Source organism: Sceloporus occidentalis, unplaced genomic scaffold (genome assembly GCF_023333645.1).
Source record: "Sceloporus occidentalis isolate IW3139 unplaced genomic scaffold, rSceOcc1.0.p SCAF_149, whole genome shotgun sequence".
NCBI classification, from domain to species: domain Eukaryota; kingdom Metazoa; phylum Chordata; class Lepidosauria; order Squamata; family Phrynosomatidae; genus Sceloporus; species Sceloporus occidentalis.
Genome location: NW_028317129.1, coordinates 2266466 through 2281697, shown reverse-complemented (window position 1 = coordinate 2281697; position 15232 = coordinate 2266466). Strand labels below are relative to the sequence as shown.

Sequence of the window (15232 nt, the reverse complement as noted above, 5' to 3'; positions counted from 1 at the left end):
CATTAATAAAAATGCATCCTAGGAAGAAATAGATATGAATGACACTCACAAAATGAGCTCCATGATGTTTATGTATATATATATATATATATATATATATATATATATATATATATATATATATAAAAAACTTGAAAAATCTGCAAACTTGTGTTAGTAAGCTGTAAGTAATCATTTTTATATTATTTGCTCTTTATTTATATAGTAAAAAAAGTGCCCCTCTGAAGTTTACTTTTTACAGTATAATTGTTAATGAGGTGTACAATTATATGTCTTAATGGCCACTCTAACAGTACAATAAACTCATCTATGCCTGTGTGATAATAAATAGATAGATTAATTTTATGTTTTAATTTCTGGAGCTATCTTTTTCTAAATGTGTAAATCAGTAAATGTTATACTTGGACCGTGCCCAAATCTATGCCTTCCTACACAAGTAACAAAATACTTGCATACATGGAAATTATCTTTATTTCATATACCACAGTTCATATTGATGGCTCTTCCATTTCACCAGTGAAAATATATTTTAATCTAAATTTAACAGAAAGCTGAAATCCAAACTATGTACATGAACCTTCCTTTCTAAACAAACTGGTTTTCGGTATTCAGTGACATTTTTACATTTCAATTTTTCTTCTTCTCTGTCGCCACAAATACAATATTACAGCATTGAAAGCAGAATTACAATAAATTAGCAGACTGTTTTGTTTTGCATAGCAGATTAAAAAATATTGATTTAGTAATTTAGTAATAATTCTAATTGTATTCTATTTTTATGAAAATATAATTATTTTAATACATTTCTCAATTTCAGTTCGTGTTCTTTCCATTTTTAACATTCTATGTTAAATCCAAGGTCATTGTACAAAATGTTTTATTTATAATTATGACATGCCTCAGCTGAAAGAATGTATTTTGTTGCCTGTCCACATAGAATGCAACTAAAGTAAGCAGATGACTCTTCTGATTGCTTAAACAGGTGCTTAATATATATTTATAATATGGAATACAATGTTAGGACAACACTAAATGCAAAATGTTTTTCCTGTATATTTTGTACCTTACTGAATAGCTATGAACAATTAGATAGGACTCACCAAACTTGACGTGGTGGCAGTTATATAGGACCATATAGTGTGACAGAATCCCCAATGTTTAAGCCTTAAGTAGATGTTTTGTGAATGGTATTCACTACTTTTACACTAAATTCTTGCCGTGTTTCATACAGTGTTTATCATTCAGGTAGAGGCTCCTGGAACTTAATCCAACCCTTAAGGTGCATTGGAAACTACATGTTTGAAACACTTACCATTTCTAATGTTTTAACATAATATGTAGCACAAAGAAGCTAGCACATATAATTCGCAAACACAATGTGCAGGGTGACCAATTGGTCCAATAAAGTGGGTTGATATGGAAAATGCATTATCCAAGGCAACAAATGTACTGGATACATCCTTCACCATGTTTCCCTATGGACCATTGGCTAAAGGTCCAGTTCCACTTGGACAAACATTAATTGCACTCTCTAGTATGATAAATGATTAAAACTTAGCAAATCTATCATTTTATTCTCTGAAGGTTTCATCAAGTAAAAACAGAAACTTTCAGAAACTTTTTAGCAACAGGCTATTAGTGCTTATATTGTTTCACATAACAAGTGTTCCCAGGAAAAATTATAATCTTACATGATTAAAGAATTATTTCTGGCAATGATCTGGGCATTCAACAGTACTGCGAAAGATGCCTCCTATGCAACATTTTGCTACATAAGTGTTAAAATCAGAAGATTATATAGAAGAACACATTGAAAGCATAAATCTGGGCACTCTAATCATATGCATAATCATTATTTGAAAAGCTTTGTGATACACCAAATAACATGAAGTATGAAATACATATTTCAAACTCTTTTTTTGAAAGATTTAAGTTAGACAGAAACTACACAATATACTTAAACACAATAAAATAGAATTGCACTATAATTAAACCTAAAATTATATCATAATTAAATGTGCTTAACCAGAGAATCGTACAGTTTGGTTACTATAAACATATAGTTCATGATACATTTATTTTTTTTAAAGAGAGATGCTTTAATGTCATGAAACTACTTACTCTGTGCTATAATGAGCACAGATGGCTACAGTCAGCCCCAATAAGATTTAGGATGTAAGACATGATGAATGGTAGATTTCCATATGCGCTAAGTAACCCTTCTGCAAGTAAAACAAAGATTATTGCTCAGCGAAAGAAGATCAGAGTAAGATGAAATGACATTATCTTCTTTACACAGAGATTATAAGGCCAATCTTTGTAAAAGACTATTACAATACACTTTACTTTTTAGCACAGAAGAATACCAATATAGCAATATGAAAGGCCAAGGTAAGAAACATTGAGTTACATGTGTAATCGTTTAACCCTTTTAAGTATCAAAAGGGGGATTCAATACATTACAATTGTCAGTGATAAAAAAAAATGCAAATATACTTTGTATAATGTGTGTGTGTTAACACATACTATTTATTCACTTGTATTGAGAGGAAATTAATTTAGTAATGCTGTCCTACCAGTGATTTCAGCTTCCATGAGGTTTTCTCTTAAGTTAAGTATGGTATAAACAATTACATTAATTGACAAACAAAAACACAAACTATATGTAGCCTTTATGTGATGATAACAGATGAATGTCTCTTGTGAGTGTCGCGGGTTAACAATAAATAATTGTAACCACTTATGGATATTTTACTGCTTTACTCGGAATCTCTACTCATCATCATTTAAATTATATTGTTTGAATTTCCAGATGCATAACCTTGTGTTTTATTTGTTGAATGTAATTTAACCAGACTTTACTATCAGGTAAAAAATATCATGTAAGACACACTCATGGGCCTATTCACTAAATGTTGAGTGAATGTGAGTTGGCAGCTGAGATTAATTTGCAAGAGGAACTCTCATCTATCAATGCCCACTCGCATTAACACTTGGCTGGCAGTGAAATTAACATCAACTTGACTGCAGCACAGTTGAATTGATGAGAGTTGAAAAACAACAACTCGGGAATTTATGAGCGCTCAAGTTGCAAGCTGTAAATGTGAGCTGGGACTTTGTGTGAGTTGCTACTTATATGTGTGTGTGTATACAGTATATAATTTTATTAAAATAAATGTAAGATGCAATGCATCTTCCAACCTCTTTGTGCCACTGTTGCACAGGAGTACATATACATTTTCTGGGGTAAAGTTTCTATGGGCCTAAGATTTTTTTAATAGGTTGCACCTGCTAGTTGCCAAGGTGTGGAAATTGAGGTGTGGCCTTTGTGCTCCCCTCCCTAAAAAGGCATTTGCAGATACAGGGGTAGGTAGCATTTAAAATAAAGTCCTTTTATATTCACATTGTTCTTACATTCTAAAACAGATAAATGGAAGGAGGGGCCACCATACCTCTCCAAAGACTTAATAATTATTTTACTCTGATTCACACGGGGACGTGGGATGGGGGATGAAAATAATCAGGCCCTCACACCACATATTTGTTTAGGAAATAGGCAAAGATCCTAAGGACTACAACATTATTAATATGTATTACTAATTGGGATTGTATGTATGGGGATACAATGCTTAAACTGGTATCACATACTCTCTGGTCACATGTGGCTCTGTGGCTTAAAAGAAAAATGAATGGTTTTCAGGCCTACTGTATAAATGGCCACTTTTATTGTTCACGGGTCCTCTCAGGGTTGCATTGATGTAATTCATGTTTATAAGAGATTGCCATCAAAATAGAATAACTTTCAGAACAGAGCAACTTGTCAGCTGTTTTATGGGATAAAAATGATGCAAGCAGTTAGAGTGCAGTAGTCATGTTGGAAAATACAAGACCTACAATGCACCTGGGAAACAGGAAACAAAATCCCTACCTGTAATTTGTTAAAAACCCTTTAAGTATTTAAATGTTTCTACCACATATCCCAGGAAACAAAATCCCTACCCGTTCTTTGTTAAAACCCTTTAAGTATTTACATGTTTCTACCACATATCACCCCTCTCACTTCTTTCCTCCAAGCTATATGTGTTCCTTATCATACACTAAATGCATGAAATCATGGTAATAGAAAATCATATTAGTTGCATTTTCTTCATTCATGCATAGGTGACATCACGAGCACATATTCACTGTTTGTGCAAGTGATACTTATACACATTTGAACAGCATATTGTTAAGCTCTTTTATTAAAATTAAAATACCAGATTTTAAACAATTTAATGAAAAAAGTAAAATTCCTAGAAGCCAGACCTCAACTAATTTAGTACCAGTAGGTGCATTATTTATTGCTTTGCAAAACACTGCTAGTCCATCCTTTGCTTAAACAGTTCCTATCCCACATTTGATGCCATCTCACAATTAGAAAAGGCCAAAACTAATTCAACCTTGACTAACATGTCTTCAAGTCTGCTCCAGCAAAGCCATGACTGTTCCAACAACCCATGTTGGTATGTTACAGTTCACTGCGGTGGGATGCATGCCCTTCAGTCCTTGGCTGCAAAACTAATGAGTCCCATTAATTGCGTTCTTAACTCTAAGCATGCTGTTTTGGGATTGCAAGTATAAAGCTTTATTGCAAATGAAAAATTATGCATTGTTAAAAAAGAGCTAATCTGAAATAAAAGTAACATATAATATTTCTATTAGTGATATTGCAGATGGTCTTGATGGAAAGGTATGTCTATTTGCTGACGACACAAAATCATGTGAGGAAAGGGATTTAGGGGTAATTGTTTCTGAGGATTTAAAGGTAGGCAGACAATGCAGTAGAGCAGCAGGTAATGCTAGCAGAATGCTTGGTTGTATAGCGAGAGGTATTAGCAGTAGGAAGAGGGAAGTGCTCATGCCGTTGTACAGATCACTGGTGAGACCTCACTTGGAGTATTGTGTACAGTACTGGAGACCGTATCTCCAGAAGGATATAGATATGTTGGAGAAAGTTCAGAGAAGGGCTACTAAAATGGTTTATGGATTACAGGATGAACCTTACCAGGACAGGTTAAAGGATCTTAACCTATATAGCCTGGAAGAAAGACGTGACAGGGGGGATATGATAGAAGGAAGAGATAAAGGAAGAGAGTTTATTTAAAAGGAGAAATACTACCACAACAAGAGGACATAGTCATAAGCTAGAGGGGCAAAGGTTTAATGGTAACATCAGAAAATATTACTTTACGGAAAGGGTAGTGGACGCATGGAATAGACTTCCAGCAGAAATGGTAGATGTTAATACAGTAAAGGCATTTAAGCAAGCATGGGATAGGCATAAGGCCAAGCTAGATATAGGATATGGTAGGTACTAAAGGAAAGTACTCACAGGTTGGACACCAGGGGGCTCTTCATGTTCGTCTTCGTGCTCGTCTTCGGGGGAAAAAAAATCTTCGTATTCCGCGAATATTCGCCTGTTCCTGTCTTCTCTTCGGGCGAATATTTGTGGACATTCTTTGTGTTCGGTTTTTCTTCGTTTTTTCCGGTTAAGGGGTTAATACGGGGTTAACGCATACCGCAGCAGCTCTGGCGCCAGGAGTTTAAATGTCCGTATGAGCAACTCTATTGGTCGTCAGCAGGGGGCTCGTCTGCCAATGGTTGATGGCAGACGAGCCCCCTGCTGGCGACCAATAGGGTCGCTCGTACAGACTGTTAAACTCCTGGTGCCGTAACTTACCCTGCAGATCCCATTGGCCTCCCTGTTCTATCAGTTAAATGTCCGTACAAGCGACCAATAAAGTCGCTCATACGGACATTTAACTAATTGAACAGGGGGGGAGACCAGTGGCATCTGCAGGGTAAGTTGCAGCATTGGGGTTTTAAAAGTCTGTACGAGCGCCCAACAGAGTCACTCGTGCAGACTTTTAAAACCCCAATGCTGCAACTTAGAACAGGGAGGCCAGTGGGATCTGCAGGGTAAGTTGCAGCATTGGGGTTTTAAAAGTCTGTACGAGCAACCAACAGAGTCGCTCGTGCAGACTTTTAAAACCCCAATGCTGCAACTTACCCTGCAGATCCCACTGGCCTCCCTGTTCTATCAGTTAAATGTCCGTACGAGCGACCAATAAAGTCGCTCGTACGGACATTTAACTGATAGAACAGGGAGGGAGACCAGTGGCATCTGCAGGGTAAGTTGCAGCATTTGGGTTTTAAAAGTCTGTACGAGCGACTCTGTTGGTCGCTCGTACAGACTTTTAAAACCCCAATGCTGCAACTTACCCTGCAGATCCCACTGGCATCCCTGTTCTTTCAGTTAAATGTCCGTACGAGCGACCAATAAAGTCGCTTGTACGGACATTTAACTGATAGAACAGGCAGACCAGTGGGATCTGCCGGGTAAGTTGCAGCATTGGGGTTAACTTTTTAACTTTCATTAGGGGTTAACTTTTTTTTTTAAAGGGTTAAGGGACCGTGCGAGTAAGCCTATTGGTCGCTTGCACGGCCCTTTAACCTACGGATTTCCGCTCCCGTTATCTAACGCAGCATCGAAGGGGTTAACGGGAGCGGAAATCCATAGGTTTGCTGTCAGGGGTTACAACTTACAAAGGCCGTGCGAGTGAGCCTATTGGTCACCTGCAGGGTCTTCCTCCGGCATCAATTGGTTGATGCCAGAGGAGGTCCCTGTAGATGACCAATAGGCTCATTCGCACTGCCCTGTAACCCGTGACGGCGAACCTGCGGATTTCCACTTCCGGGAACTGCTGCGATGCCGCAATGCCGCGAAGACAAAGTAAGTTAGAAGGGGGGGAGAATGGTAGACGAAGATGAAGACGATCACGAAGATCTTCGTGGTGTGTGTCTTTGTCTAAGTTTTACCGCCGCTGTCTTCTCTTCGGTGAGTCTTCGGAACGAACACGAAAACGCACTCTTCGTGTTCGTTTTCATGTTCCCCCGAAGACGAATGCACAAGTCTACTTCCTAGGTGCTTCCAAGATTGTTTTAGACAAAAACAGGTGCTGGCTGACAAGTGAACCAGGAGACAATTGATGTCTGGCTGCACTGATTTAATGTTTCTTGGCACCACCACATATACTCATACTGGAAGAGCAGTCCTTTGCATAGGGCAAAATGTGGAGGTCGCCCTGGGGTCCACGCAGTTCCAGATGCCTTGGTAACACACATTGTGTGACCCTGCAGTAGAAGAGCAGTAGCTAGCAGTGCAAGCTGCATGACGAAACGACTTGTTTGTGTAAAGAGGGAGTTTTTTTTGAAGAATGTTTGTTGGCAGTGGCGTATTTATGCCACTTTATGCACTTTCTAGGGCAGCGCACTCTGTCTCTGGATGATATCCCATCTCTTATAGATGTGCAGCACCTTTTAATGAAGCCTATGGAGGCTGTGCTGAGAAGCAAAGCTCTTATTATGTAAAGTGGCTGGTTGGGGTGATTAAAGATTGTGCAGTGGGACACCAGGGGCTTTATCACCCAAGAGGGCAATCTGCTCCATAGTGTTGTACCAGGGGGACTGCTGCCGCCCTGGATCTGCAGGCCTGGGCCTAGTCGGCTTAGACCAGGAAATGTCAGTAAAATTGAGTAAAAGAAACTCAGAAATAAAAGCTTCTAAAAATGTGAAATGCACCATAAATATAGCGAGCAGTACATTACATTTGGTTTTACCATTGTCTGTTTGAATGTATTATATCAACCATGTATTTTATATCAAAAACAGACTGTTAACTAAAACTGCTTGCTTGGAACTGACACAAATTAGAGATGAGTAAACAGACCATGCCATGCATACTGTTCACGGTTCACTGATGATAACACATAAAAAAGGCAATAGGTTTTTCTTCACTTAATAAACATCAGTTAGCTAATAGGTTACATAAATGAAGTAGTCACTGTTTGGTTATTTACTTGATAATCAGCACAACTAAATATATTGTATCTCTATGTATATATATATATATATATATATATATATATATATATATATATATATATATATATATATATATACACACATATGCACACATGTATATTCACAGAATCAATCCATGAATCAAGAAGATAGCTTCAATTGGTCTAAATAGACAACAGGAGGTGTTTCTTAAACTACTAGTCTAGAAAATGCTGGTCTTACTGTATAGTAAAGGGAAATCAAGCGTGTGAAGAAAGATTTCTTCTGTTTCTTTTTCAGTAGAGTATTTTCAGTAGCTACATATATTTTATTGCCTATAATGAAATATTCCCTATTCTGGTAATACATTTGACAGTCAAAAAATAACTAAACAAGATCACTTTAACAAATACAATTACGATGTTTGTTCAGATATGCAATAACATTTGGCAAACTTTTACATAATTAACATATTCAAGTCAGTCTAAAGGCTATCAATGTTAAGTCAGCTACCTTTCTTTAAATTATTACTATTAAAATTACGAGGCTGTGGGATCATTTGGTACATTAAGGGCACCAAGCATCCTGTTCATGTTAACCTCCTCTAATGCCTTTTATAATGTTATTTTATTTTCTATAAAATTTCATATTTTTTGCTTTGAATCAAGAGGTTCTTCCATATTATTTGCAATGACATACAATGATAACTTCATAGTGTGCAACATTGTAATAAAATATAATATTGTACATGTTGGGTTAGCAAGTTACCTTGTATTCTTGTTTTTGTGTTGCTAACTGATGTAGGATGGTCGATTGACAGATTTTCACTTAGAAGAAGACCAGTTATATGCACATGATTAAAAGATGTTTTTTTTAGGAATTTGGTCTTACTTAAAGGAATGTTGGAAACAAATATAATTTTATTCATAAACGTATAAACACCAGTCTCAGTAGGGAGCTAAAGTCCACTCTGTCCATTCTCTTTGCCTGGTTGCAATTAGCTCTGAATTCACTGCTGTCAAAACAATCATTCACCAGAGTATAAAAATAAGTAGATGCAGTCCATATGGCGTTGATCACAGTTCAGGTAAATTTCCTATATCATTTGATTAAGTGAAACAGCCCTGTAAAGTTGTATTGTCTTCATAATTTACTGCAAAATCTCAAGAATATAAGAAAAATGTCTCATTTTATATATATATATATATATATATATATATATTTATATATATTTATATATTTTAAGTAATTCTTCAATTATATAATCAAAGAGTGTGCATAGGCTGTCCAAAGTAATCCAAGGGAAACTAGGTTTCTGGCACCCCCAAACAGGGACTCTTTCTAATATTGGAAAGTAACTAATGACAGTGTCCTCTACTACCTCAGTGATTTAGAAAGCCCACTAGTTCACCTATAAGGTAGGACCCATGCTGGATGGTTGTATACCTGTGATCACTATACTTGTGCTTTCAGATTTATAAGAACTCCTAATAAGGAGAAAGGTGGTTGACAATTAATTAAAAGATGTTACTTTTGTTGGGTTGGACAGGCTTGAACAAGTTGTTAATGCCATTTTGGCAATGTTCCCAAAAATGTGGTTAAGGTTTAAAGTGGGTATACTCATTAAGCATTGATTAGTCCAATAAATCTAACAGATGCTGCTTATTAAGTATTATCATATGCAAGCTCCCCAGAAAACAATCAAGGCCAAGATGAAAAATATACAACAAAAGGAAAAATAGGCTATAGTTAACCATTGCAATGCTATATATATATATATATAGTGCAAAAAATTCTTCCTCAGATTACTCTTAAACTAAACTGTTAGCAATATTTTTGAAACTCTCAATTAAACACCAGCATATAATAAGTGCAAAGATGAGGAATATAAAAATCTCAGGCGCTACTTCTACTGGGAGGCTGTTCCACATATCCACCACCCTATCAGTAAAGCAACTCCTGCATACATTAAGTAAAATGTTCTTAAATTAAATAATACAAATACATTGTGGGTCTTAAGCTAATTTTTCTGGGAGGCTGTTCCACATATTCACTACCCTCTCAGTAAAGTAATTCTTCCGTACATTAAGTGAAATGTTCTTACATTAAATAAAAGTAAAAATGTTGTGGGTTCTGTGGATTTCAAGCTACTAGAATGGAATATTAGTCTGCTATACTTCTGTGGGGGCAGTACAAAATTCTCTAAAACTAACAAACAGTGGCTTAAATAGAAAATGAATGCTGCCTAAAATACGATATAATCCTAAATAAACCACAGAGGTTAAACAAATAACAGGAAGTAACATGTAACTTGCATGAAGCGTAAACCATTAATCCCAACACTTTTTCCTGTGAGTATTCTATTATATTTTAGGGCAGCTAATTAAGGCAACAGTTTTCTTTTCAAGCCACAGTTTGTTGTCTTTGGGACTGCAGGATAGAGGATCCTACACTGTAACTCTTACTTTTTCTTTACAAGCAGAAACAGCTCACAAAGAATCAAAAGACTGGGTCTAATCAACAAAGATATTTATAAGAGCCCACTGTATAGTTTGTGGTCTTTGTTCTAAAACCCATGAAGAAGCCATACATCAGATGACAATGAAGTGGTCATCTGTTTAGTACAGTGCCAAGTAAAACTGAGGAGAATAACTTACAAAATTGTACCCATATATTGATAATGGCCTGTTAAGTGAAATAAAATAGTTCTATTACTGAAAATAGCCAGCCCTCACTATATAAACTTGCATTGCATTATTATGTAATTTGTGGTAATGTGTTGAACATTTACATTCATTTGTGGTAACAATGTATAATTCTGCTTTCATTGTTTAAATGCAATTTGTCCTTAGGAGCATGTAATTAAACACTTAAGTCATATACTTATATGTGCATGTTAAGTATTTGTAAAACCAAGCTTGAATGCAATTTGTCTCGTTAGAGAACATTGTACTTGCATCTAATGTTCATTCCAAAGTTATGAAAATCAGTGTGAGCAAATGACGACAAACCTGGGCATGGCCTTGTCACTTTCTGAGTCTCATACATGTACCTCAACATATACAATACATATAGTTTTAATATTGTATTAATGTAACGTATGCACCCGGTTTAATTGAGGTACAGAGTGTGTTACAATATGTGCACCAAAACGAAATGAAAATTATGATCACATGCCAAGGATAGATAAATAACCATGAGATTAGATAGCTTTATCTAATCTTGTAAATGATTCAGCTTAAATCAAGCTATTCCTGCAATATTACCACTTTTCCATGAAATATGCTGTGGTTAACTCTAACATTGCATCTACAATGATGTAAACATAGAAAAATGCACCTCCTGCAAGCACCAGGAACACTTTATATAATCAGCATGTGTTCTCTCATCCAGAGGGATCTTGGTTTAGGTTTTAATAGAACAGATATTGTGAGTGTGTGCATAACTAAGACCACGTTATATAAACGAGGTTGAAAAACACAAATAGATGTGCACTAATGTATAATAAACTGAAAAAGGTTTATCTGGCATAGTATATTTGTGTGATATAGTCTACTTGTATTTTAATTTTTTTTATAACTGAAAAACCTATGATTAGTGATTATCCAAAATAACAAAATATCCAGGGACACGAAAGCTCTTCGGATTCTTATTAATCATTGGTAACAATATATGATTTTAGAGGAAACACAACCTTTTTTGCATGCTGCATGTGAATGCAGAGTGGTATGATTTGTTAGGCACACCCCGAGAATGCATGCTAACCCTCCCCTCATTAAAAGACTGCAATCTATTCTTATCCAGCATGTTCCAAAATCTGTAATGAGCTAGTGAGAGCCAGAAATTGCCATGTTAGTTGTAGTCCACTTTTTGCATGGCAGAAGAGTGTTACCTTTTGGGAGGTATATAGAGTTCTGTGTGACACCTTGACTTACTTGCCACTTGTAACCTTGAAATCTACTCCTATAATCATGTATGCAACCCTGGTGATTATATTAAAAAAAGACCCAGGTATGCATAGGATTCTACAGTCTGCTGCAACATTGTAAAAAGGAATTTAGAAAATAAATAAATATATATATATATATACTCCTTTTGAACTAGCTGACTAGTGTCATTTGTCCCTTTGTAACTCCTCCTATTATTAACAAGAGGGTTCAGAAAGATAAAAAGAACAAACTAACTTAGTCCTTTGTCACCTCTACTTTTCCCTAGCTGAGAAAACAGCTGTCTGAATGTATGCTGTTCTCATTGTAGTAGCATCTGTTGTTTTGATACCTCTAATCACAACAGATACCTTTAGACAATTATCTTAACTTTGTTTTAGAAGAACTAGACAACACTTGGTGAAATATCCAGCCTTCAGGAATGCAACAGTCTGCAAATCCCGAACATCTGAAGATAGCACCAATGTGTGGTATTCTACAGCTACCAAACTCAATGCTATGTAGACCCTTCACCATGTGTTAACCATTCACTGTATTCTATCATCGCTGTAGATGCTGCATTGGAATCTCAAGTCAATAGCTTATCACACCAGTACCTCACCACAGAAATACTGCAAGGATAGCTGAGCTGATCCAGGCCCATTGCCCACACATGTTGCCAAGCATCACCCACCACTTTAACACACAAACTTAATAATGAGCAGGCATAATGCTGAGAAATAGTTACTAATTCATAGTATGGGTTCAGCCCCTATTGCCTATAGGCAACTCTATGCGATATGGTAGCACAAAGGGATTTTTAAAGTTGCGATTTAGTTATAGGGCCAAATAATGACGTTTATTCAACCCATAGAAGTCTCACATATTAAATCGGTAAGGGAGAACACTTTGTTGTTTTATTTATATAATGCCTTGAGGTTTTGGTTAATGGGTGCTGAACCATAGAATTAATCTATTCACACCTTTCCTGGAACTCAAATGGTTAAAGGGGGATATGTATTACGACACATGATTATTGTATCGCTTCACATGTTTCATACGGTGTATAGTGAGTTGCAGGCAAAGGGATGGGGAGATGGAAAGGTATCATTTGGCGTAACACAAAAAGACATAGCTCCGTAGCTCCTGTACGAACGCATCATTGCCATGGGAAAAAAAAAGTTAAAAACCTTAACGCATCAAAGATTATCTCATCGCCATTAACCCCGAGACACCGATTTCCCAGACCGCACGTAATAATGCCCCTTCAACTCAAAGCGAGGGGCACAAATGAAGACTTACATCTCGAAATCGATTCCAGTGGCCGGCATCCTTGTCATACTGGGAGATCGTGGTTAGCCATTGTTTATCATCCAGAAAATTGCCTCTGTCCGACCTGCCCGTTGCCGCAGCTGCTGCCAGAAGCCCAACGCAGGATGCTGCATAGACACATAGCAAGGCTACCTTCAGCATCATCTGCCGGAGACACAAACAGGGGGAGATCGCGGTCAGAGCTGAATGCTCGGATGGGGGTCTCACCTTCGCTTCTATCGCTATGCGTCGAATGTGGGACCAGGGGCCCGGAGACAAGCAGGGTTCTAGTCACCTTGAAGGAGAGCCTGCGCTGGGATGCCTTCTTCTACTGGAGACGCAAGTAGACGCTGCCAAGCACCAGGAGCTGCTGGCTGTCTGGAGGTCTGTGTCTCAATGCGTGTGTGTGCCGGGCCAGTGCCTGCCTCCTGCTCCCTCAGCCTACCCCTCCTTTTTTTTCTTTTTAGAGCTGGCGCCAGGGGTGCAATCACTAAACGGAATTTGGGGAGGGGGTGATTATTAGAGGGTAGCTGTATTGAAGTATTCTTATGGTACAGGAGGGGGAAACGTAGACGTCGCTGTGATACAAAGGCATGAAAGAGGTTGGACATTTCATACATTGCGATTTCACAGAAGTTTGTGTCTCGCACTAAACCCCCATGTCATGGTCTGGTAAAATTCGGCCCTAGATGTGTGCCCAGCCTTGCTTATTGCATTATTTGCCGTTCTTTTGGTTATTTGGTTATTATTGCATGCAAATATTTAGGACACCACAGCTTCTTGTCCTGCTCTACTTCACCAAATTTCAGGTCAGGGGGGTGGGCACCATAAACCATAAAGATTGTGTGTGTATATATATATATATATATATATATATATATATATATATATATATATATCATACCTGGGAAGTCTCAGGAATCAAAATCTCAGGATCACAGTCTGGAACCGGCTCCCTCATATTCCCGATGTCCATTGTCCATACCTTAGAACTTGAATAAATGTAAATATAAAAAAACCAAGACACCTTCTATGTTGGATAATAATGGCCATAGCTTTATTAAACGGTATAAGAGGCATGACACAATACAATTTTATCCATACACTTTAAACAAAATCAACCAATTAAATTAATCCATCCCTTATCTATATCATAAAAACCTCTGTCCACCCCAAATCAGAGGCCCCTATTAAATAGCTACAACAAAGAAACGGAGAGGGTGGGACGCTTGCGCAGGACCAACAATTCTTCAGGTCAGCCGAGGTAAATTGGAAACAGTATCCACCGCCGACACTGCTGAAAACCAATCCGCTGTTTAGATTTTCCCGCCGTAAATCCACTAGCGCAAACACGCCTCTGAGCAGCTGATTAACCAATCCGCTGTTTAACCTTCTTTACCGCCTAGCGACATTTACATTGGTTTCAGCTGCTTCAAACCGTCTAAAACAAACATAACTCACCTAACTTTACCCAAAATTCACCCTAGCTAATTAATTGTCCAGCAATGGACAATTACAGTGCTGCCTCTTCAATTCCTTTTTTACTACCAGTATGTTATGGATATAAATATTATGGTTGATATCCCTACTTGAATGCAACTAACTTAATTAAGTGCATCTTTGAATACTGTCATGTCAATGTTTCCATGAGGACCAGTATCTAAGGCTAACACATTTGGCAACCCTACCCTTCACTGTGGGCTTTAAAAGGGTTAATATTTCTCATATAGAAAGTACCGAAGTAAGTTTATAAAACCTATAAAACCTATATATTATGCCAGCAGCTGAAAGAAATTGTTTTCTAAAAGCTGTAGTTAAAGCTACTGTTATGGTATCAACGTAATGAAATATCAATTTACATACATTGATACATTTATTTATATCTTCATGATATAAATATTTTAAGCATGAAATTTACAGGTATACTATATCCTTTTCATGATGTGGATGAATATATAAAGAAGATTATGATCTACATGGAGGAGGACTTCATGCAAATTAATAAAGCATGAGGTAATAAAATAATTTTGAGACACACAGTGATAACTTGGCATCAACTGGTAAATATATGGAATATTCAACTATAGGCATCTATCACATGGCATTCAAGGTCA

General features: G+C 37.1%; 1 protein-coding gene across 2 annotated transcripts in view; it reads right to left on the bottom strand.

The window, feature by feature from the left end:
• The window catches only part of LOC149280701 (testican-3-like), a 107428-nt gene extending 94148 nt beyond the window's left edge, over nt 1-13280 (bottom strand). For both annotated transcript variants that reach the window (XM_089500172.1, XM_089500173.1), the window contains exon 1: nt 13110-13280. In XM_089500172.1, the coding sequence (XP_089356298.1) occupies nt 13110-13280 (171 nt within the window). The remainder of the gene's footprint in view (nt 1-13109) is intronic.
• Between the last annotated feature and the right edge of the window lie 1952 nt (nt 13281-15232).